Below are 24242 nucleotides of genomic sequence, written 5' to 3' on the forward strand. Positions count from 1 at the left end.
GACGTTTCGGCGACGACATGTCACCATTATCAAATGCAAATTATAGTAAGTTGAGTAACGTTATATAAGAAGAAAGTGGGAAAGTACATATTGATGAGGTCAAAATCAACAAAAAGAATAAACATAATTTAAAAAAGTTTCGCTGGTATGGAGTCTTCTTGAGTGTTAAGAGTCGGTCTCTTTTTCTTTATGAAAAGCATCTCATAAATAAGGCAGTCAAACTTTCCGCGACATTTCTTTAGGATGGTAAATTACTCATGAAGATTGTTCGGTGTTAGATTTTGTTCGTTCTTGAGATGTTTACCTATGACGGAATATTTGTGCTCCTGAATGCGTAGGTGGAGGTGACGGCTCGTGTAGCCTATATGATTCGAATCACACGAATTACATCATTTGTTTCCGTGACTTTCAAATCTTCAGAGATTTTCGTACTTGTGAAAACTGGTTGTAATACACGATCGATTTTCTTTCCAAGGTCGCTCAGTTGCCTACACACGGAGTCGGCAGATTTCGTTATTAGATATTGAGAATAATAACGTTTATGTAGAAAAACAGCTCGGATTCACCAGTAGTCAGTCAAAGTTACTCGCAACGGGCGATAGATTTCGCTAATGAATTCAAGAAATATGGAGTGAATCCATCATGAAATCTAAATAGAGTACTAGCACGGTGAGCTTTATTCTCAAAATAGGACCTACGAAGCACTCATTTATGCAAAAACCGAGGAGAGGGGGAAGGCTCAAAAACTGTGTTTTGGAAAGTTGAAAATTTCCATCCAATTGTCCGAAATGAGAAAAGATTTTGTAAGTTGGAAACAAAAAATATGAAATTTGCTGTGATTTGAAATAGATAAATTTTGTTGAAGACACTTAGGACTGTGCTGTGGGAAAAAATGTTGCGTTATCATTACTGATCCGAAACAAGGTGACGCAAAATTGTAAGATTGCGTGGAAGTAAGGTAATGCTTCTTTTAATCTCCAACGATTTTGCTACCAAAACGCAAAAAAGTTCAAAAGTTTTTTATCCTTCAACGAGAATCTGGTACATGTAATGAGCAGCAGTCTTTGCTTTTAGCTACCCCGTGCAGGAAACGAGACTGCCAGAGGTACAAGTCATGTCTCCATATGCCCAGCTGCTATATGATGTCAGTGTTAATGCAGTGAGCTCAGTGGGTCAGAGGGATCAGCCAACTGAGGATACCATTGGAGAATTGGAGTTCAAAAATTGGAGACTGAGACTAGCCAGGTTAAGTTATAGTACGAAATCTTCAATAAAATGATCAGTTGAAAATAAAATTCTTTGTATAGGATTAAGCAAAACTCTACTGTGCGTTCAATGAACCCGGAATTACTCGGGATTGGCTGCTATTGTTTCACATTGCTCTTTAATTGACCTACCGCTCACAATGACTTTTGTTGCATTCTTAGATCTGTAGCACAAGTAGCCACTCGAAGCAAAGGAAATCCTAAAGAAACGTGTATCATCTTAGAATTTACAGAGGTTCGTCAGCTATGTCAAGTTGATTGCAATGGAGAGGCACCATCCATTGTCAGTCCTGCCTTTTACTCCGACAACTATGAACACCTGCTTGGCATACGAATGTACCCCTGTGGACTGGGTGAGGGCAGAAATCGATTCGTCGCTGTTTTTGTTCATATGATGAGCGGAAAATATGCTAATATTCACGCAAGATGGCCTTTCACTCCACGAATCACCATTTTTATCTTAGATCAAGGTGGCAACGAACGCCACATCAGCCAAATCATTCAAGCCAAGCCAAACATGGTAGCGTTTCAAAAGCCAACAGAAGAGATCAGTCGTACAGGATGTGGTTTAGTAAAGTTTGCTCCAATCGAGGAAGTATTTGGTGCTCCTTACGTTAAGGATGATAAACTGTTTCTTAAAGTTGAGTTTTCATTCTGAATATTAACTACCGAAAACTGTTCAATTGATCAGTTCTTTTTAATATAGCTTTGATAAGATAATCGGGAGTAAACATTTTACGTCAGTATGGACTTGTTGCTGGGCAAAAGGAATATTTTTTGGACTGATTATTATCTAGCATCGCAGTTTTCAATAAGCAAGGTATAATTCAAAGGTGGGAGTCACCTTTGCGAGCAGGTCCCGTTCAGGAGATTGGGAGGAAAAGGGTAAGCCTGTTCGCAGCCCTCGTCTGTTTAAAAATTTGAAACTTGTAATACCTGTACATATATCTATATAAGAACGATCCTTCGCAGTAAAGCACTATTTGAGCAATAGTGGAAATCAGACCTGAAAAAAATTTCAGGCCTGTACGGGATTCGAACCACTGACCTCTGCGATACTAGTGCAGCGCTCTACCAATTGAGCTAACAAGCCAACTGGGAGCAGGCCATCAAATTAATTCGATATAAACCCGTAGATGATAAATCGAACAACAACAAACATATGAAACATATGAGTGAACTGCGGTTATGAGACGTATATAAGAACGATCCTTCGCAGTAAAGCACTATTTGAGCAATAGTGGAAATCAGACCTGAAAAAAAAAAAAATTTCAGGCCTGTACGGGATTCGAACCACTGACCTCTGCGATACTAGTGCAGCGCTCTACCAATTGAGCTAACAAGCCAACTGGGAGCAGGCCATCAAATTAATTCGATATAAACCCGTAGATGATAAATCGAACAACAACAAACATATGAAACATATGAGTGAACTGCGGTTATGAGACGTATATAAGAACGATCCTTCGCAGTAAAGCACTATTTGAGCAATAGTGGAAATCAGACCTGAAAAAAATTTCAGGCCTGTACGGGATTCGAACCACTGACCTCTGCGATACTAGTGCAGCGCTCTACCAATTGAGCTAACAAGCCAACTGGGAGCAGGCCATCAAATTAATTCGATATAAACCCGTAGATGATAAATCGAACAACAATTAATTTGATGGCCTGCTCCCAGTTGGCTTGTTAGCTCAATTGGTAGAGCGCTGCACTAGTATCGCAGAGGTCAGTGGTTCGAATCCCGTACAGGCCTGAAATTTTTTTCAGGTCTGATTTCCACTATTGCTCAAATAGTGCTTTACTGCGAAGGATCGTTCTTATATACGTCTCATAACCGCAGTTCACTCATATGTTTCATATGTTTGTTGTTGTACATATATCTATTATCTGTATGAGACGATGTGTGGCTCACGTACATTTAAGTATATTCAGTTGTGAACCAACAGTGACATCGGAATGACGTGAAACGCAGACGTGCGTGTAAACCCAATAGACGTAAAGAAGATCGATAAAATATTAAAAGAGCTAAGTAAAAGTTTTCAATCGCCCGCTGAAGTATGAATGCAACAATATTTAATAACGTAATTCTGTAAGACACGGTGTTTTTCTAAAACTAAGCTTTTCCAAGAGGCATCACCAAGAAGCTTCATAGAGGCTATAGAAATTTCTCAAAATATTATTTTCCACTCCGTATTTTTTTTCTTACTTTCTTATAGCTATTGCCATGTAACTTAATCGTTGTCCCCATCATTGTTAAACAAATGTCTTAAGTATAATAACATTTGGATTTATTGAAAGCGAGATATTTGTAACAACTTTTTTCAGCTTTGAAGTCGATACGACATACGCCTTATCAGGCAAAAAAAAAACAAATTCGATTTGTACGAACTCTGGGTAAGTAATTAAAAATTCAGAGCGTTTTAGATAAACAAATTGCAGTTGTTGTTGACGTCACAAGACAGATCGAGATTAATTTGTGACAAAATATTAACATTTCATTACAAACCTGGCCTAAAAGGGGAATCCCCTCATCGTCAGTCAAATGTTTTTTCTATTCAAATGGTTCTAGACGATACACGGCACCCTCGATACGTATCGAGTGTCAAATCCGTATCTTCTCTTTTCCACAAGAAAATATGATCGATCGCGTAGTTTGCTGCGTCAAAACTCCAAGATAATCTATTACGCCGACTGTAGAAATAATGAAATAATGAAATAATGAAACTGTAGTGACGATTCGCCTTCATTCCAGACCTTTACTCATTTAATTAAAGTGGAAGGGATCAAGAAATAATTGTCAGAAATGGTTTGTTTGACAGACTGCTCGCCTGCTGGTTGATAGTTGAAAAGGCCACACATTGCCACAAAAATATTTAGAATGGAAATGATTTGATTGCATAGTTAGGAAAGGAAACTGTGATGTCGCGCAGTGCAATTGAAGATGGAAAGTCTTTCTACTCTTAATGCTACACATTGAGCGATGTTGTTTGCGTCATTTATGTTGATTTTTTCATTTTTTAGATCATAATTTGAAGGACCAAAAATCGACACGGCTCTTCTATGGATCATTTTCTGTTGATGTCTACTGAGTACTAACAAGCTCTCATTATGTGTTCACAAACTTCGGTAATTTTTAGATCATAATTTGAATGACCTGTCACAATATTAGTTCGCAAACATCCGGAAACCTAGAGACCCCGAACACATTTATTGTTTAAACCAATTGAAAACAGATCCAGTCCAACGTTGTCAATCTAAGGCGCGTGTCAAATAGGAGATGAGTGGGTCGAGACAGTTACGCCTAGTTCAGTCATTTCAAAACATTTTTAATTAGCTTTCTTATCTTGCACAGCCAGGTTGGAAAATTTTTTAAAAGAGATAAGCTGTTTCGAGTTGTAAAACAAGTTCAGGGCACGTTATAAGTACCTCACTATAATTTAACGGACAATTGTTGAGTTGAGAGAGCCGAGAGATTACCGAAGATTGTGAACACATAATGAGAGCTTGTTAGTACTCAGTAGACGTCAACAGAAAATGATCCATAGAAGAGCCGTGTCGATTTCTTTGGTAATTTATGTCAAGTTCAAAGTCATTAGCTCAGTCTTTTAGAGCGAACTCTATTCATTTGGAAAAGATTTTTAATAGTGATTAGCCTTTCCCTTTGTCCTGCCTTGTATGAGGAAGACATTAATTTGAAGGGAAGAAAAAAGTGATCCTTTTTTGTTTGTTTGTTTGTTTTTTTTTTGTGGCGTTACATTTAACTCTTCCCTATAATCCTGAAACCCTTACACTGAACCGGAACAAAAATTATTAAGTGCTCGGTGCAAATCAAGTTAGCTTAATATTTCTCTGTTGCCTTTTAAAAGTATTTAATTGGTCGAGTCATGTCAAGGTATCGAGTTTTTTCAGGTCTGATTTCGCTATTGCATAAATTGCGCTCTCTACTGGAGTTTGACTAATGGTCGTGGGTCGTGGGTCGTAGGTACAAGTCGTGGGTCGTGGGTGTGGGTGTGGGTGTGGGTGTGGGTGTGGGTGTGGGTGTGGGTGTGGGTGTGGGTGTGGGTGTGGGTAAAATTCGTGGGTGTGGTTAATACTTAATAATAAAAGTAACCATTTAAAATGTTAAATATAATAATACATAAATTTTATACAACCCTGTCATTCATTAATTTAACTGTTCTTTCTTCTAGTTATTTCATTTTGTTTATTCAATTTACCCTACTTTACGTCGATTTTTATCTGTTATCTCACTGTCAATGAAATTAGTTTCAGTTTCGCGAAGCATTCGGAGATCTCGTTTGATAATAAAGGGAAGAGAGATAAATCTTGTAATTACACACTGTGTACACGTTTTTCGAGCTGTGCGGTCTGCGGTCTGCGTTCTGCGTTTTCGAGGTCTGTGTTAACGAGACACCCGAGTTGCTTTATACGATTGTACCAAAAATGATTTCATATAGTATTACTATAACGTTAAAATTGCGAAAGCGCTCGTGAATTCTATATTTGCGGCTGAAGTCAGGGGCCAAGGAACAGAAATTCCGAGATCTCGTCTGACAATATCAATGACAAAAGAATGATAGATAAATCTGGTAATTACACACTGTATACACAAAGAAAAAGTGATTGTACACAAGTCGACTGACTCAAAAGGCACACACATAGCCTCTGCCAGACTGGTAATTCGACAGTGGAGGATCGTAAACGCGATATTAGCTGTGGTCACACTACAGGGTTTTGTCCTAGAGAAACTTGACTTGTTGACAGTTTCCCTAGGGAAACTCAAATTTGCAAGTGTGACCGATTTTTCCCTAAGAAAATTACCTCGGGAAAGTTTTATCGTCTGAGGCTTGAAAACCGCAAGAGAACAAAAGAATGTCCTGTGGATTTCCCTTGACAATTACCCTAGAGAGCAGAAAAAGGGAAAAATCAAATCCCAGAGTAGCCGACCAATGGACGCTCGTCGGCGATCGCGCTGGTGACAGATTCGGAATTATCGTGTTGTGAAACTAATTTAATGTAATTACAAGATTTATCTCTCTTCATGTCTCGAAACTGAAACTAATAATTTCATTGACAGTGAGATAACAGATAAAAATAGACGTAAAGTAGGGTAAATTGAATAAACAAAATAAAATAACTAGAAGAAAGTACACTTAAAATTAATGAATGACAGGGTTGTATAAAATCTATGTATTATTATATTTAATATTTTAAATGGTTATTTTTATTATTAAGTATTAACCACACCCACGACTTTTACCCACACCCACACCCACGACCCACGACTTGTACCCACGACCCACGACCCACGACCATCAGTCAAACTCTTTAAATGGTTATTTTTATTATTAAGTATTAACCACACCCACGACTTTTACCCACACCCACACCCACACCCACGACCCACGACTTGTACCCACGACCCACGACCCACGACCATTAGTCAAACTCTCTCTACTGCGAGGATCGAGCATCATACGTATCTATAACCGCTGTTCAAAATATATAAACTTCATATATTCATCGTATCTGATTTATCATCACGGGTTTATTACGAATCAACTTAACGGCCTGCTCCCAGTTGGCTTGTTAGCTCAATTGGTAGAGCGCTGCACTAGTATCGCAGAGGTCAGTGGTTCGAATCCCATACAGGCCTGAGTTTTTTCAGGTTTGATTTTCGCTATTGCATAAATAGCGCTCTCTACTGCGAGGATCGTGCATCATACGTATCTATAACCGCAGTTCAAAATATATGAACTTCATATAGTCATCGTATCTGATATATCATCACGGGTTTATTACGAGTCAACTTAACGGCCTGCTCCCAGTTGGCTTGTTAGCTCAATTGGTAGAGCGCTGCACTAGTATCGTAGAGGTCAGGGGCTCGAATCCCGTACAGGCCTGATTTTTTTCAGGTCTGATTTTCGCTATTGCATAAATAGCGCTCTCTACTGCGAGGATCGTGCACCATACGTTCAAAACCTATCTAAGCTCTGCTGCCAATTTGTTTTTTTGGGCGAGAGTATTTCGGAGAAATTCCGAATATGGTTGCGCTTGTTTTTCCTGCTCTTCAAAATGGCTGACAGGCAACATAGTATTACGAGCATTGCCTTCTTGATCGTAAGACCCAGAATACTTTATCGGCAAATTTTATGAACTAGGAGTGTACCTCTACCATTGGTATGAATTTCATTTAAATTGGTTCACGTACGCCCGAGAACCAGACTCGTTTATTTTAACTTGGGAGTGCATTTTATGGTCAAAACGTAGATCTCAGGCCGACTTCAAGTGTAGTTACCATGGCAACGACACACCTGCCGATCCAAATATGGCTGTTTTTGTTCATTCCCCTTGTTCGGGAGAAAATTCCCGTGCGACTTTGTGTTCAAGGAAACTAATTGGCAAAATACCAGCGGATAGTTACGCAACACCACTCGCAAGGTGTGACAGTTCGGCATATATAAGACTCAGCATATTTAAGACTCAAGCTGTTATTTTTTGAAAAGATTTCGAAGGTTACGTTTCCTTTTAATGAAAGTTAACATGTTCTGCGAAACACCCCTGGTAACCTACCTCCACACAAAAAATGAAGGGGGGTTAAAAAATTTCATCTCCAACTTTGCTTCACTTTCTCGGAAAATTGTTCTTAAAACCTCGCGAAGCAGGAAGGTAAAGAACTCTAATCCGCTAAAAGTGATTAAAAACACCAACCAAACAGGTACGATGACCACGAACTGTTTACCGACAAACTGATCGATCGAAAAATGATTTGCTGTTATCGCCACATCAAATAGATTTCGAATTCCGTTAGTCAAGAGAAAAAGAGTGAAGACTACCAACCCCCCCCCCCCCAGAGTTGAATGCTCTCTGCTCATTTTAAAAATGCGATTATTCTTCAACTTTGTGATATTGTCAGGAGAAATTGTTAACTTCTCTTGATTGCGGTGTATTGATGACGGTACTGTTATTCTTTTTGCCAAATGATGTGCTCCAAAAATTTAGCCTGTATATGTCCAAAAATTTAGCTCGTTACCCGTTGAAAGCTTACGGGTTGACGCAAGCCAGTCCAGAAAAAGTCGTCAGGCCCTGCTGCCATCACGTCGCTTTATTGCAAAAAAAATTAAGGAAAAAATAACTTCGAGCCAAATATTTGCCCGCCCGGCCCTCCCACTCTGTCAATAAGTACGTATTACTACAAGCAAAGGTCTGAGATTAAGCAAAAATAATCTAAGAACAGTTTTGTGTGTCTTTCCAACATTAAAAAAACAAGCAAAAAATAACTCAAGGTAAGCATTAGAAAATGAATTATGTCAACATCAGCTCGAAATTGGAACATTTGAGCTCCGTTGAGAATTGAAATGGGGATTTTGCAAGCCACAAGCCGATTAAAAACCTCTGCTGCTCAATAGCAGGAAAAAGTTCTTACTCTGGAGTTGAGACTGGAAGGTTGTAAAATTTAAAAATAACTTTTCAAATCGAAGAATCTTGATTTAATACTCATATGACCCCTTTTGGGTCACTGGCAACTGGTCTGTAATTAAATCGATTTAGCTTTGCGTCCATTCAGTTGAGGTTTCAAAAATTTTTGAGATGATCGTGTTGAAATCCATTCCAAATGCACAATTTACTTGGCCAAGGCGCTCGGAATTATATACAAGCTAAATCTCTATCTTCGACACATGTCCGAATATACCTCTTGTGTAAGACAGGAATAGATCTTCAGTCTACGATCCGTGAGGTGGGTGTTAATGGGGACCTTACGCAAACCACGACGGCGACGGCAGCAACAACGTGGAAAAAAAGATCTAATTAGCAGAACAATTGCTCAGCACGTGCATTTTAAAACTTGGTATATTTCTTAGCCGTCCTTTGCAAAGCAACGACGTGAAATTACCAGAATTTGCGTCGTCTGCGAACCGAAACAGCGACGGAAAATTATTTAAATTTCTATTTGGAACTCAACGCTACTTTTTTACGTAATGTTGAGGTTGAGATGTGGCGCCGTATGAGATGGTAAACACGTGCATCCGTTTTCGAAATTCTAATTAAAAGTTCAAATTCATTTTTAAATCGTCATCCCTACTGCTTAAGGTCCCTATTTTCTGAGAGTGTTAATTAAACAACTTTGATAGGAACTATGAACGGTTTTTAATAGAATGGGTTTGCGCTTACAGAACTGAATTTATCGAACGGGTCTTTGACACGGAGTTCCTCAGGGCGCGATACTTTCTCCACTTTTTTTCTGCATCTTCTTGAACGATCTGCCATACGCGCCTCAATCTTGCCATCTTGAGTCTTATGTCGATGATTCTAAAGTCCTATTATCTTTCAATGCAACTGACTCTAACAATGCCAAGATTAAGCTCGAGGAGGACTTACAAAGAGTCGCTATTTGGCGTTGCGAAAACCAGTCGCTAATAAACCCCGATAAAACGAAATTTATGCTGATTGGCACGAGGCAGCTGATAAATAGGCACGAGGCAGCTGATAAATTGGCACGAGGCACGAGGCAGCTGATAAATTGGCACGAGGCATGAGGCACGAGGCAGCTGATAAATTGGCACGAGGCAGCTGATTTCTCGGTGTCATTCCTGGGGAAGTCCCTTACCCCTGTTGACTCAGCGAGAGACTTGGGTGTGATTATTGACTCACACCTGACCTATGATAGTCACACTTCTTACCTAGTCTCTTCTTGTTTATCAAAACTAGTCCAGATCAAGAGAGTTAAAATCAAATGACTAAAGGCTGATAGTTTCGAAAGAGTTAAAAACAGCTTCGACAAGGAAACACTAATGCTTGTTATTTCATCACTGGTATCGGAGAAATGTTTTATTGTTCAACAGTGTGGTCAACAAATACATCCTCCACTAATATAAAGAAACTGCAACTGATCCAAAACTTCGCTTGTAAGATCTTCACCGGTTCCAGGAAGCACGATCATGTTACTCCTCTATTGCACCAACTTAACTGGTTGTTAGTGAGCCAGACACTACAACTTAGAGATACAGTTATGGCCTATAAATGAACCAATAATTTAGCACCCGACTACTTGTGTAACAAGTTACAAAAACGCACCACCATACATGATCGAGCTACGCGGCATAGCAACAAACTTCAGATCCATTTTAAAAAGGTCCGCGAACGGTCAACGAACCTTTGCCTATAGAGCAGTTTCACTATTAAATTCCCTGAGTGGTGAACTAGTGAACTTGCCGTCAGTGAAGTCACTGAAACATTCTTTGAAGGACTCCCTAAGAGGGGCACCTAAATAGTCCTCGTATGATAACCATTGGACATATATATATATATTTTTAATTTTTATTACCCTATTTTAAGTTGTTCATTTGTGATTGTAAATTGTCTACCATTGTAAATAGTTGCTGAAAAGCCTGTACAGGAGTAATTATTAAAGTTCATTCATTCATTCCTGTTAAAATAAGCGACAGAACATGCCTAGGCTTGCTAGGTTTAATTGCACTCATAGTTTGTCCGATTAGATTCCAATTTACTGCCACAGGGACTCACCCACGCAATGTTTTTAACTGATTTCAGAGGCCATTGTAAATATTATGATTTTACAGACAAATGTATTCTTATCTAATCTTTCGGTGTGATACAGAGCTGCACACTTCATGTTACTACTTTTATTTGATATTTTCCTCATAAAAATCAACCTTAATGATAAACCAAGGACATGGCTCAAACTTTTTAAAAGAACTATAACCGGTTAACCATTGCAAATGCTCAGAAACATAGCATCTAGGGCCTGATATGAAAGCGGTCGGCGCTTCAACGTGATCAAATATGCATTCGAAGCATCTTTTAAGTGGCTTTCAGTTGGTTGCTTTGGCTAGCACATTTGATTACGTTGAGTCTCGTGACCTAAAATATCAAAATATGAGAAAAAAAAAAAAACAAAAAAAGGCAGTAGCTCATAAAGATTCGGTAGTGTCTGTCATTGAACAATGGCTGTACCTGTAATTAAAGATCAATAAGGAAAATCAACTACCGGTAACCATCAACGTATTTCAAGCGTGGTCGTTATTTTGACACGTATGCGATACCTCTGCTACGATTGGATAGTCAGTGACAAGTTGCCCAGGCGTGTATATGAATTTCTTTTGACTGCTGTCCTAGGCACTTCCCTTCCCGTCGACGTCCATATGCATTGATGCATCGACGTGTGAACGGTACAAAGTCCATTCGAGGTTCCTACGTAAAGAAGCCGCGACGTTATTTACGCTATCAGAGGATCGTGGTTACATAGCTCGAGTCTGTGGTTCACAGCCTGCATTTTTCCCTGGGAAAACAAGTCCGTGGAACATTTCACAGGATTAAGAGAGCCTGTAGAATGAGGTAAAAATGAAATTTTTGCTTGCAGAATGCAGTCAGCACTTCTTAACATTTGTCTTTCAGTTTTACAAGAGATTTGTACGTCCACTTAGATATTTTCGCTTAAATGCCGGTATATGTGTTTTACCAAACGACGTTAAGAAGTTGGCTCGTAGACTTCCCAGTTTTTAAACAAAACAGCAAATTTGCCTCGAATTAATAAGAATTTCACGTACATAAATTGCTCTACAGTTTAAATTAGATACCGCAACAAAGCATGCGAATAAATTATCGGACTCTACCCCCTCCCCGCCCCCCGCAAACATATCAGGATATACTATTGAGATTACACGCAATTCGCTGACAGTCTATCAGGGGGAGATGGAAAAAATCCGCAAACGTCCCTTCTTTGTTTTCTTCTTAAGACAGAAACCACCTTTATATAGCACAACGAATATCACCGTTACGGATCTTTTTAATTCAACAATACTTCACCCATTCAATAACATATGTTAACAAGACAATCGTATCTTCTCTCTAGGATCACGTTGTTTCTAATATAATCCATTTCAATGACTTGCCATCAAAAAGACTTCGACATCTAATCGGCAGTTAATACATACAAACACAAAGAATACACTTCGTTTACCAAATACAACTTTGGAGGGTCGGATTACTCGCGTAGTCTTTCTAAAATGAATCTAGCGACAAACCAGCTGGGATAACAAAGTCGCCAAATCCACGGCCGTGATCCTTCAAATTTTTTTCAAGTATCTAGGTACATAGAGCTACCTGAGACCAAACCATTTTACTTCTCCAATCACAAGCTGTTTCGTGATAAGAACTTTGCAGTGTTTGAATTTGCCATTATATAAAATGACCAAAGCAAGCAGCTTTAATGTTGAAAATTGCTTGAAAAATTCATCGTTCTTATTATAAATATTTATCAGCACCTTCAAACACGGCTCCATCTGAAAAACGTTTCCCGTTGGTCCGAAGAGAGACAATGAGCTGAACGTCTTCAAAATTCAGTTTCATGATTTTGCTCTGTGAAGAGTTTGCGGTGCACGGATGAGCTTTGATTTTTCTTTTCAACCTCTGACTACCATGCTATTGTAAAGTATGAATTCGCCCTTACCTGGAGAATAAAGTGTGAAGCCATGTTAAAGAGTTCAGTCACGGTGGATCTCAGGGATCGATTCCTCCACAGCGAGAGTATCGTGAGACGAAAAATTTACTATGGCGAAGAGTACATCATGTTTACATTTATTGAAAGGTCTACCGTGAAAGGAACCTCTTTATACTGTTTTCAGCACCATGCATCAGTAAATTCGAACAAACATTATGATCTTTTAAAAGGTCAAGACCTAGCACAAGCCATTTAAGACATTACGATTGATGCTTTTACAAACAGATCATGTCGACACACCCCCAAGCACACCTCTTCTGTTAGCCAATTAAGAACAGGCACGGTACACAGCTGTCAATCTGATACGACTCGCATGAGCTAGGGTATAAGTGTTATTCTCTGAGACCGTGCGCTAGGTTGCACACATTTCAAAACAACTTGCACGAGAGCTACCTTGCACGAAATTGTTTTCTATCATTATAGGTTGTGGTCAGTCCAGTAATGGAACTTAGTAAATTGAATTTGTCTACAACATCGAAATAATCGATCGAACACGCACCTAGTCTTGCTTATGTTCGTTTTCCATTCGAAAAATACGTTTTCATTTAACGTCCACGGTGATTCACAATATTTCCCAGCGAAACGTTGAAATTCAGATATTTGAATCGACGTCTCCCGAGGTTCAAAAAACAGCGTAACCAATTTAGAAAACATTTTTGGCAAAACGTGCCATGTCACAACTATATTATAAACTTGCAAATAAATATAATTAAACTCTTTAATATTTAAGTGTTGTACAGAGCCGTAAGCTTTGTTTTAACTAAACGAATTATTTCATTACTTTTACCTGCAATTTTCCCCCTTTAAATGTACCCAGCAAAAACTGCTTCTATTCTTCATTCTTCGTTTAAAATCGCGCCGGGAGGGCTGCGGGCCATCGAGTATAATAAGTATTTACGAGACGATGTATTCACTGTTTTACCAATACGGAACATCTATTCAGGATCAATTTGGCCCTATTGCATTTTTTCCCGTTCTCCGCAATGAGATCACTAGCCAAGAACAGTTTGAGCTTCATCATGAAAGACTGACTTTACCTCTAATAATGTCTTACTGAGTGAAAACTTCAGCCTCTTGGACTATGAACTCAGAACTCGGAGTCGTTGCATCTGACCAATCAACCTTAGACCGAGACATGTGATGGAAGTATGAAACAATTGTTTTCTATGTAAATCTAGATGAAACCTATTAGGAGGTAGGTAAAGGGGTGGGGAGGGGGAGTGTCCTGTTACTTAATAAGGGAAAACTGAACATAATATATCATTGGTTTCCTTATCCTGTTCACTTACAAGGATAATTTGCGATGGTAGGGCTTGCAGACACTTCACAATGAGGTAGATATCGATATATCTCACCTGAATTTAAGGTTTTCCACTTCTTTTTGTCTTGCCAAAGATAAAACATTCATTGGTCTACATAATAGGAATAACAATTTAATATTGATGTAGCCCTACTGGTTTTTTTCGTTCTTCATAATGGCATTAGTAAATGCGAATTCTTTGAGCTTCCATCAAAAAGTACTCGAACAGATCACCTGAAATAGTCCTCTGAAATGTTAGATCTAATAAAATTCCCGCTCTTAGCGCGAATCGCTAAACCGTTTATATTGTGGATTCACTATTGTAGTACTGCATCGAAGCTCTTTGCCAACTCGGGCTGCTTAGTTTTTTCTGTATATAGATTAGACTGAGAAAGAGATTGGGAAACTTAATCCCAGATTTGCTCGTTCAGTGAAAGAATACATCGATAAAACAGTAAAAAGATGATTTACACCGACTAAAAATTCTGTTCAATAACTACCGTCTGTCTAGCTGTATCTTTTCTTTAGCAAAACTTGCGCGACAACATCTGTCGAGGATAAAATCTACAACATCGTGGACTATGAACTCAGCTGAGAACTCAGAGTTCTTGCCGATGTGGAACACCGATTTAAAATCAATTTGGCCCTACTGTATTTTTCCGGGTAAGGTAACGAATCTGATCCAACCGACGCGTCGGCCGACACGTTGGTCAGACCTTATAGAAAGACTCTGCCTCGCTGGTACTTTCGCTTGGCTCCAAATTTCGACTCGTCGATCTCCACTGTTTTTCCTGCACCTCCGATCTTCATGTCAGCGCTATAATTTTCGTCGAACATACCGTTTGTAAGTCGCTCAGCGCACGGATCACTGTAGGCTTTGAAAGGCTAGTCAGTCTGGCGATGTTACTTCCAGAAGCATTGATAGCCCACAGGAACATTAGATGAACGCCACGTACTCAGCGGGATGTTGGAACCTTCGAAAAACCAGGTTCGACAGCGGTTGTTTGTACAGCATCGGTGGTGTGTCGGTAGTGTGTCGGCCGACGCGTCGGTTGGATCAGATTCGTTACCTTCACCATTTTTCCCGTTCTTTGCAATGGGATTACTAGTTGCGAAAAGTTTGAGCTTCATCATGAAAGACTGACCTTTACTCTATTAATGTCTGTTGACGAAATTCTCAACCTCGTGGACTATGAACTCAGAACTCGGAGCTGTTGCATCTGACCAATCTACACTAGACCAGAACATGTGATGAAAGTATGAACCAATTGTCCAGTACTTCCATTGAGAATGTGCGTGGCGTAAGCAGTTCGTTGTGTAGTCCAGTCCAGTAAATAACATGGCGCGAGTGAGAATATGGAAACTGAAATGACATACACGAATTTATTAAGATATGTAAATATAGAGAACCGATTGCTTGGTTACTACAAACATTGAGTACAGGCAAGTGGTTCAGTTTTTCCCAGTGTAAAGGTTCCAAGTGTTGATTTGTTGTATATCTTTTGAACACACTGAACACATATTTAGTATATATTCAGTGGTTACCAAATAGGAACTATAATTTAAGATTAATTTGGTACTATTTTGTTTTTGTTCTTTGACAATTAGATTACTAGATGTAAACATTTTGAGTTGCATCGATAACCTCGCGAACAGACCGTTCATGATCTAAATCAAATTTTCTGAAATTGTACAGGTATTAAAATTCCCGGGCGCAATTTACTTTAATAATGCTACATCGAAGCTCTATGCCAACTCGGACTGCTTTGTTTGTCCTTTATACTAAGACTGAGAGAAATAGATTGAGAAAGTTAATTCTAGACTTGCTCGTCGAAAAATGAGATCGAGAAGAAAAATTACAGTGATTAACTGAAAAGTGGTGATCCCTAAATTAAGTCAAAACAAAAGTTCAGCAGTCAGCTTTTCATAGCTCTCTAAATTTTTTAATGCAAATTAGTCTTCTGCTTTCTCTTCAATAATCTCCGGAGCTGCGTGACAATAATTCACTTAATTTGTGCTCTATCAAGCAGCTTGATGACCAGCAAATGATTAGCTTTAAAAATTATTGAGTCTTTCACTTTTCGCGTTGAAAAAAAACCGTACATAGCAAAGAGCAAATCATGTTTATATTTGCTGAAATAGAAATGAGCCCGTAAGAATCATAGCACCAATTATAAATTCGAACAAATGTATAATACGATCTTTCAAGAGGTCGAGACCAAACGTAAACCTATTCAAGAAACCATCAGTTGGTGTCTTTACAGACTTAGGAGCTGCAATAGAAAGTAAAAGCTACAATCGGTCTCACTACACTTCTAATTACAGTACCAACAACGTAACTCTTGTAATTGCAGCCGGAAACTTAAAGGCCAGTAGACCACAGTGCTTATCAGTTATTTTCATTAGCATGTTAGAAATGTTTAGCGAAGGAGTTACCTCAACGCTTATGATGTTGTCAAATTTCCACACTGGCAAACGATCGAATAAATTTAACTAATCAATGATTCTGCTTCGTTGTGCTCTCAGAAATGCCCTAGAAAGTCGTCTAGCCAGAACCATAACGAATGATTCACCACGAAATAATCTCATTGTAATAAGGTGAAAGATCCGGCATAGTCCTGCGATCAAACCTATGCTCAAAAATTAATTTTTGCTGTTCAAAAAGGGACCAGAAGGAACAATGCAGAATGTTTCATGCAAGATGGATATACATACCTTAAATGTGTCCACCTGGTCTTTCAAAGAAGATAGATTCCCTGCAAACGGAAGACTGAATCCCACACGAGAGGTGAAAACGAAGAATTCTTGTCCAATTTAGCTTAACCAAACTAAACTCCCTTGTTATCACTTGCTTTAGCGTACGTTGATGCTGGATGCTAACGGAGTAACATCGCTTAAGGACTAATTTACCGTCAAGAGAAACAATTCACACGTCTCCATCCAGAATGTTCTTCAACAAACCAAGGTCGATTTCAATATCACGAGCGGGCATTTACCTTTATAAAAAGATTCTCAAGCCCTAACTGAGCTTGGCTTGATCACGGACGCTTAGCTTTTTTTCCATAATATAGACCATAATGTCGAGAAGAGTGATAGAGACCTGAGATACAAAACGTCAACGTCACATGACGCTTGTAGATGGAATATTTATCTAATCATGGATCTATCACTTTCGCGTCCAATCACTGAAACACTATTGTGCCTGCGTAGATTGCGTGACTAGCAAAACTTACACAAGCCAGACGTAAACCCAGCGGGGAAAGTAAAGACCTTATGCAGATTCTCTTGCGCTTTTAAGAACTGCCATGATCGGCGAATGTTAGACGGCTGCGTGCCATTTCATTGTCCAGTCTTTTAATGTCAACCAATCGCAGCGCGTTTTATGATTGTTTATCATAGAGGGGAGACACGCGTCTTTTATTAGTTCCTTCAATCTTCCCTTGTGAGGAAAGAATTTTTAAAAGAGCCCAGGATTATCTTTTGTCGAAACTGTATCTGGAATGAGTTTCCCAATTTCTTGCAGCTCAGAAGGAACTGACGAGTTAAGCTCATTTCAGACGGGACGTCTCGAGGCGAGGTAAAAAAAAAAAAACCTGCATGGTCTTCTCATTTGAGCCATTGTGGTATTTCAGGCAATTTTGAAATGGATTTACAGCCTTTACATGAAAATTAGGAATAATAACGTTTATGCGCAAAAAATAATTGGATTCGCTGGCAGTAAGTTATTGCTACTCGTGGTGGGTCATGGATTTCACTAATGAATACAAGACATATGAAGTGAATAAAAAATCATCAAATACTGTACCAGCACAGCAAGCTTTCCTAAGGAACCTAACATGAAGACCCTTACGTATGCTAATGTGTTGTAAAAGGAATGAAGTAAAAAAGCGTGAATGGTTTGCCGGGAGGCAGACGTCTTTATCTCCATGGAAATAAATGGTTTGTTTCAAACGAAAGTCACCAAGGAGGTGTTCCCTTTTGTTCGGCGTTATCGCTCAATCTCTTGGAGGCCGTGCAAACCGGGAAAATGGTAAATTCCGTCCAAAATAAAACTTGTCAATCTGCCTGAAAGGTAAAGAACATTTTGGACGAGTTTTTGCTCCTTTTTTCATGATTCCACCTATATTACCTGACTAAAATTCCAAAGTGTAATTCTTTGCCATCCCTATCGTTAATATCACAAGGCGAGAGAAGAAATATTTTAATCTAAAATCTTTAACCTATAAATGTAAGCTTGACCCTGTCATTCAAAGAAACATTGATTTAGTCTCACGCAAGTCTGGGGCAGAGGATATATCTAAATCTGTAATTACATTAAGTAGACTAGATAATACGCCTACGTACACAAATATAATTTGTATGGGGTTGTGCGCGGAGGTGTGCAAAAACATTTAACCCATCAGTGCCCATATCGAATAAGAAATCAGGTCACCGCTGCTCGAACCCCTTGTTCCTACAGACTAAACGAGAAAAACACATCTTTAGACGAACCTAGTAGTATCATCTGTCAAAATCGGAACGACATGAGTTTCTCCATTTCTTGCAGCTCAAGAAATAACGACTTTACTGCTGAAGAGATGGAGGATCTTGCGATAAGGTAAAGAGAAGTTGGGCGCTGGTTGGATCAGATAATTGTTGTGTCCTCGCATTTGATCGCACTCTCTAACCCAAAAGGTATTCCTTTCATGTACTAGCCTTGGTAGAATGAATAATGAAAAAATAAGATTGATAGAAAATTACCAGAGTACGTTGCACTCTGATTTTAAAAACTTCTGACGTGAGTAAAGTTGATTCAAATGAATTAGAGATGTTTAGTCTTCATTTTGCGTTTGGAATCTATTAAACTCCGGCGCGTAGGTAAATTGCTGTGTCCTTTAAAAACTATATTTATTTTTCAACTGTAAAATGTTTCTGTCTAAATACATGAACTTCAGTTCAGTAACTTTTCTGTCTTTATCCCAGCCGTCATGTGTTTTCATTTTGAGTCGTACTGAGTTTTAAGAACTGATTTGATTTGTTTGAATTGTGATAGTCAGCGAGAAGGCTCTTGTTATTGGTGGTGCGGAAAGATGGTTTCTTCCCCCAAGAGTAAGGTTAATTGGGAACTGGCAAGAGACGCGCAAGGGAGCCAGTACTAATTATCAATGGGCTACCTGCAGACCTCTCCCTGGCTGGTGTTGCTCACGGCCTAAAAATTTTTCGTGGGCAAAGAAAAGCTCGCTAAATATGAGGGCCTATACACCGAGTCGAAATATGACATCCAATTGAATTACTATTGTTGTGGACTTATTAGCCTCGTCATCATTACTAGCCTCTAATGTGCGAGAGGCTAGTAAGTCCAGAACAATGGCAATTCAAACTGTACGCCATACTTTGATTCGGTATATTCGCAAGCAAGGTTGACCTCTTAATGAATTGTACACTAGCACATTTGGCACTTGCCTGTGTATTCTCATCAAACAGATGCTTCTTCTGCTGTGATTACGAGGCAAAAATAGTTTTTCATGTTACTGACACGTTCTTAGGGTCTTGTTATGTTCTCTGAGAGTCTGTCGAGCATTGACTAAAACTATTCATAAAAATGATTATAACAGATTCGTGAAGTAAAAAAGGATTGATAAAAGATACAGGGCAAGAAATTTAATTGCGATACACATTTTAAATCAATTTATATCGTTTTGTTTATGTTTTCAAAAAGGAATGGTGCAAGATTTTCCGCCTACGATAATGAATTATCGGATTCTGAGGTGAGTACCTTTAGCAGCTTTTATGATGGTTTCTAAGACTGATTTTAATACTTCAGATAAAGAATCTAATTCGAAACACATGACGTCGTTGTGGCATTGGAAGAATTCCGCAAAAAAAGAAAACGAAGATAGAAATATGGAAAAGCACACTTAAGACTATCTATTGTTTATTACTATTATGAAATGTTATTTGCAGGGGGAAGATATTCCCCAGAACTTTATTGAGAGGGGTAGCAACGTTTCCCCGCCGTCCGTGGAGATGCGTTCCACTGGAGATGAAGCACAAGAGCCAGGTCATCATATGTCAAGTGGTGAGCAGAACGATAGATCATTCTCCCCTTTCAGTTCCATTGGAGTGATGAATGGACTGGGACAGCAAGGAGATTATCAGCGGGAAGCCAATGGACTGCTTTCCGGACAGGAAGTTTCTCCTCCATCTTCGGAGATGCAGCATTTTGCAGATAACAGGTCTTGTCAGAGGCCAACTCAGCAACAAGAAGAGAGAAGACAGGAAAATGGACTACCCAACCCTTTGGCTGACCGTGGAACCTCTGATGAGCCATCATTTTCCGCCGAGGCAGCAAGTGTGCCTCCCGACGTGACAGCAGTTAGAGACGAGCCACAAATTCTTGAATCATGCTCGGGAGAAGAAGCCTTAGAGGTACTCGACCCCATCCAGATGGAAAGTCTGGTTTCAGATCAACGGATGGAAATACCAGAGCAGCCAACATACCAGCAAGGAAACTGTGCAGTTCAGAATGGATGGAGTTTACCTACTCAGGAAACAGCAGTGCATGACGCACCACCAGTACCCGAGAGACCGATGGTGTGTCCATTACAAGAGAGTGGACAGGATCTTCGAGTTAGTTGTCTGGTACAAGGGACATCGGAACTTCAGCTACTAAGTGAATTTGATGATCGACCTCGATGTGGGCAGCAAACCAACCATTTCCAAGTAAATGGTGTGAGCATTCTCGGTGAAACTGAGCAAGTAATTGAACACAGCTGCGATATGCAAGAGTTGCGATTGTGGGAAAATGCAATTGTCAGGCAAGTATCTAATCTGCAGGCTAAAGAAAAGAAATATGTCACAAAATCATTTTGGGCAACAGACAAAGGTTAAGTATCACTGGTCAATAAGGGGTTTTTTAGCTTGATCATTGAAAACCTGACCTTTTTCCCTACAGCTCAATGCTTAGGGGAAAGACTTCGTTGAGAACTAAATTGACATACCATTTTTTTATAGGGCTAAGCCAAAAAAAGCTACAAGGAGGATGAATGCAAGAGATGCGTTTTTCATCACAGAGATAACAGAGGTTAGGCAGCATCGCCATATTGATTCCAATGAAGGAACAACTGCTGTCTTCACCTGTCCCATGAAAACTGATCGCTATGGATACAAGCTTGGCTTGAGGATGTACCTAAATGGCGTGGCTAACGGAAGAGGCAGGTCTGTTGCCATCTTTTTGCACATGATGATGGGAAAGTATGACAACTTTGAAGTGAGGTGGCCGTTCACTCAGAGGATCACGCTATCCATTATAGATCAGAGTGGTGCTGAACGCCATTTAAGCCGAATCCTGCAAGCCAAGCCTAATATGGTAGCCTTTCAGAAACCTACGCAAATGATTAGTCGTACGGGATGCGGTTTTGTAAATTTTGCTCCGATAGAGGAGGTATTCAGTGATCCTTATGTAAAAGATGATACCCTTTTTCTCAAAATTGAGTTTTCTGCCTGAATGCTTCATATCGTTCTTCTCTCTGCAGTAAATGGTTTGAACCCGGGGGTAACATGTGAAGGTGTAGTCTGATCGTCCGGGTGAGTGTAGTCCTGAGAAGGACTGTTGTCGCTGGCAGTGACTGACGTTTCGACAACCTGTGCGGAAGTCATCATCAGAGTCAAGTGAATGATTGTTGTCAGTAGAATGTTCTTATTCCAGTTCGTGTGAAATGATCGGTTGGTTTTGCCGTGATGTTATTATTGTTATTATTGAGTAAGACTCAAGTGACGTAAGTCGGTCGTGATTGGTCTGTTTCGGTCTGTCGGTAAAGCTAGGTTGTTCTTTTTCGGTCGTTTGTGATGTTTATGTCGTGAATGAGTCGTTTGTATGGGGCGGATAGTTGTTGACATCTGTTTAGGGGAGTCTGTTCTAAGTTAGTAAACCAGCTTTCCAGAGTCAGTCGTTGAAAATAGTCAGTGCTGTAGGTTAGGCATTGCGCAGAGTCCCAGTCAATGTTGTGGTTGGTAAGTCGATGGTGTTCAGCAATGTGATTGCTGACATCACCTTTCCTCGTCGCCCGTCTGTGTTCAGTCAGTCTTGTTGTGAGGTTTCTGCCAGTCTCACCGATGTAGGAGGCTTGGCAGTCGGAACAATTGATCTTATAAATCGTTCCCTGTCTGTTCCTCGGTTCGTCTTTGTCTTTAACGTTGGTTAGTAACTGACGTAGTGTGGTGATGGGTTTGTGGGCGACGCGGATATTGAAGGGTAGTAAGATGCGCGAGATGTTTTCAGACATGCCTTTTTACGGTATGGTTGCTGTAGTCGTAGGGGGTCTCCAGTTTCTGTTGTTATAGCAGAAATTGTGATGCAGAAAATCGAGGAACGCGCCCTTTCGACTTGCCGACAAACGATACCGCTTTGGTTAGGTTACGTTGACGACACATTCACCGCCGTTCGACACGACGAAATTGACGCATTCCACAACCACCTTAACGAACAAAACACTGACATACAGTTTACCAGAGAAGTCGAAGAAAATGGCAAACTTCCTTTTCTAGACTGCCTGGTAAGCCACAACGACAACTCATTACGAACGATAGTTTACAGGAAACCGACACACACCGACAGATTACTAGACGAGTCATCCTACAACCCTACATCACACAAAGCCACAACTATCAGAACTCTAACACGACGCGCACAACTAGAATGTGACTCGACAGACAGCTTATCCGACGAGAACAAATACCTTCACCGTGTTTTTACGAAGACCAACTACATCAACGACTTCATCCGACGAAACACTCACCGACCCACTACCACTACCGAAACAAACGACACCGCAACCTCTACGACTACAGCAACCATACCGTACATAAAAGGCATGTCTGAAAACATCTCGCGCATCTTACTACCCTTCAATATCCGCGTCGCCCACAAACCCATCACCACACTACGTCAGTTACTAACCAACGTTAAAGACAAAGACGAACCTAGGAACAGACAGGGAACGATTTATAAGATCAATTGTTCCGACTGCCAAGCCTCCTACATCGGTGAGACTGGCAGAAACCTCACAACAAGACTGACTGAACACAGACGGGCGACGAGGAAAGGTGATGTCAGCAATCACATTGCTGAACACCATCGACTTACCAACCATAACATTGACTGGGACTCTGCGCAATGCCTAACCTACAGCACTGACTATTTTCAACGACTGACTCTGGAAAGCTGGTTTACTAACTTAGAACAGACTCCCCTAAACAGATGTCAACAACTATCCGCCCCATACAAACGACTCATTCACGACATAAACATCACAAACGACCGAAAAAGAACAACCTAGCTTTACCGACAGACCGAAACAGACCAATCACGACCGACTTACGTCACTTGAGTCTTACTCAATAATAACAATAATACCATCACGGCAAAACCAACCGATCATTTCACACGAACTGGAATAAGAACATTCTACTGACAACAATCATTCACTTGACTCTGATGATGACTTCCGCACAGGTTGTCGAAACGTCAGTCACTGCCAGCGACAACAGTCCTTCTCAGGACTACACTCACCCGGACGATCAGACTACACCTTCACATGTTCTTCTCTCTATACGCTCGATTGCAAAACGTTGACCCTTACAAGCGCTAGCAGTAAACGATGAGACCCAACGGCTATGTAAGTGCTCATGTATATAATACCACAATATTGCACGTGATATATGATAGAAGACATCCACGCTTTCCTAAGAGAAAAGAATCACTGTAGACAAGGATTTTCACGAATAATGGGTCTCATCGTTCAGGGGTGAATTTTTTTTTAAGGCGTCAGCGTTTTTGCAATCGAGTGTTTACACGAAGTGTACAGTTTTCAGTTATAAGGGTGTTTTCAATTTGTGCTACTTGCTTCTTTCAATAGAGATATCCTATGGTTACTAAATGGTAACCCTTTTTGATTAGAAGTTTACGAAGAGTAGTGTTAGTTTTAGAGAAGCCAAGGTATAAATCGTCCTAATATCCCTGCTTAATTTCGTCTAGTACCAGCATCGGCGCATGATAGTATTGTTGTTGACGATCTTGTGCGATATCTGCCTGGATGCTAAAGTTAGAAGGGCTTTATTTTTTTCGCCATAAAACAGGAACATGAGGATATCTTAAACTCATTTATAGGTCAAGTTA

General features: G+C 39.9%; 3 protein-coding genes and 1 long non-coding RNA gene across 5 annotated transcripts in view; 3 read left to right on the plus strand and 1 right to left on the minus strand.

The window, feature by feature from the left end:
- Positions 1-1114: 1114 nt before the first annotated feature.
- LOC111340777 (TNF receptor-associated factor 1-like) lies at positions 1115-1923 on the plus strand. The gene is made up of 2 exons (XM_088760856.1): positions 1115-1245; positions 1428-1923. Exons 1-2 carry the CDS (start codon positions 1115-1117, stop codon positions 1921-1923), a joined length of 627 nt encoding a protein of 208 aa, XP_088616982.1.
- Positions 1924-10076: 8153 nt separating this feature from the next.
- The window catches only part of LOC111345956 (uncharacterized), a 56191-nt gene continuing 42025 nt past the window's right edge, over positions 10077-24242 (minus strand). For both annotated transcript variants that reach the window (XR_016001607.1, XR_016001608.1), the window contains exons 5-9: positions 16802-18151; positions 15232-15449; positions 14142-14198; positions 12551-12834; positions 10077-11609 (exon numbers count right to left, since the gene is read on the minus strand). This is a non-coding gene — a long non-coding RNA (uncharacterized LOC111345956). The remainder of the gene's footprint in view (positions 11610-12550; positions 12835-14141; positions 14199-15231; positions 15450-16801; positions 18152-24242) is intronic.
- LOC148729872 (uncharacterized) lies at positions 19934-20956 on the plus strand. Its single transcript, XM_088760688.1, has one exon. It carries the CDS (start codon positions 20012-20014, stop codon positions 20954-20956), a length of 945 nt encoding a protein of 314 aa, XP_088616814.1. The 5' UTR covers positions 19934-20011.
- LOC111342201 (TNF receptor-associated factor 5-like) lies at positions 21025-21792 on the plus strand. The gene is made up of 2 exons (XM_088760689.1): positions 21025-21044; positions 21080-21792. The coding sequence occupies exons 1-2, from the start codon at positions 21025-21027 to the stop codon at positions 21570-21572; spliced, it is 513 nt and encodes a 170-aa protein (XP_088616815.1). The 3' UTR covers positions 21573-21792.

The sequence above is a fragment of the Stylophora pistillata genome, chromosome 5 (assembly GCF_964205215.1).
Source record: "Stylophora pistillata chromosome 5, jaStyPist1.2, whole genome shotgun sequence".
NCBI classification, from domain to species: Eukaryota; Metazoa; Cnidaria; class Anthozoa; order Scleractinia; family Pocilloporidae; genus Stylophora; species Stylophora pistillata.

What these genes read in the sequence shown, in the direction of transcription:
- LOC111342201 (XM_088760689.1), top strand. Translation starts at nt 21,025, where the DNA reads ATGCTTAGGGGAAAGACTTC. An exon ending in ATGCTTAGGGGAAAGACTTC is followed by an intron (nt 21,045 to 21,079) that starts GTTGAGAACTAA and finishes ATTTTTTTATAG; the next exon opens with GGCTAAGCCAAAAAAAGCTA.
- LOC148729872 (XM_088760688.1), top strand. Translation starts at nt 20,012, where the DNA reads ATGAAATGTTATTTGCAGGGGGAAGATATTCCCCAGAACTTTATTGAG.
- LOC111340777 (XM_088760856.1), top strand. Translation starts at nt 1,115, where the DNA reads ATGTCTCCATATGCCCAGCTGCTATATGATGTCAGTGTTAATGCAGTG. An exon ending in TGGAGACTGAGACTAGCCAG is followed by an intron (nt 1,246 to 1,427) that starts GTTAAGTTATAG and finishes TTGCATTCTTAG; the next exon opens with ATCTGTAGCACAAGTAGCCA.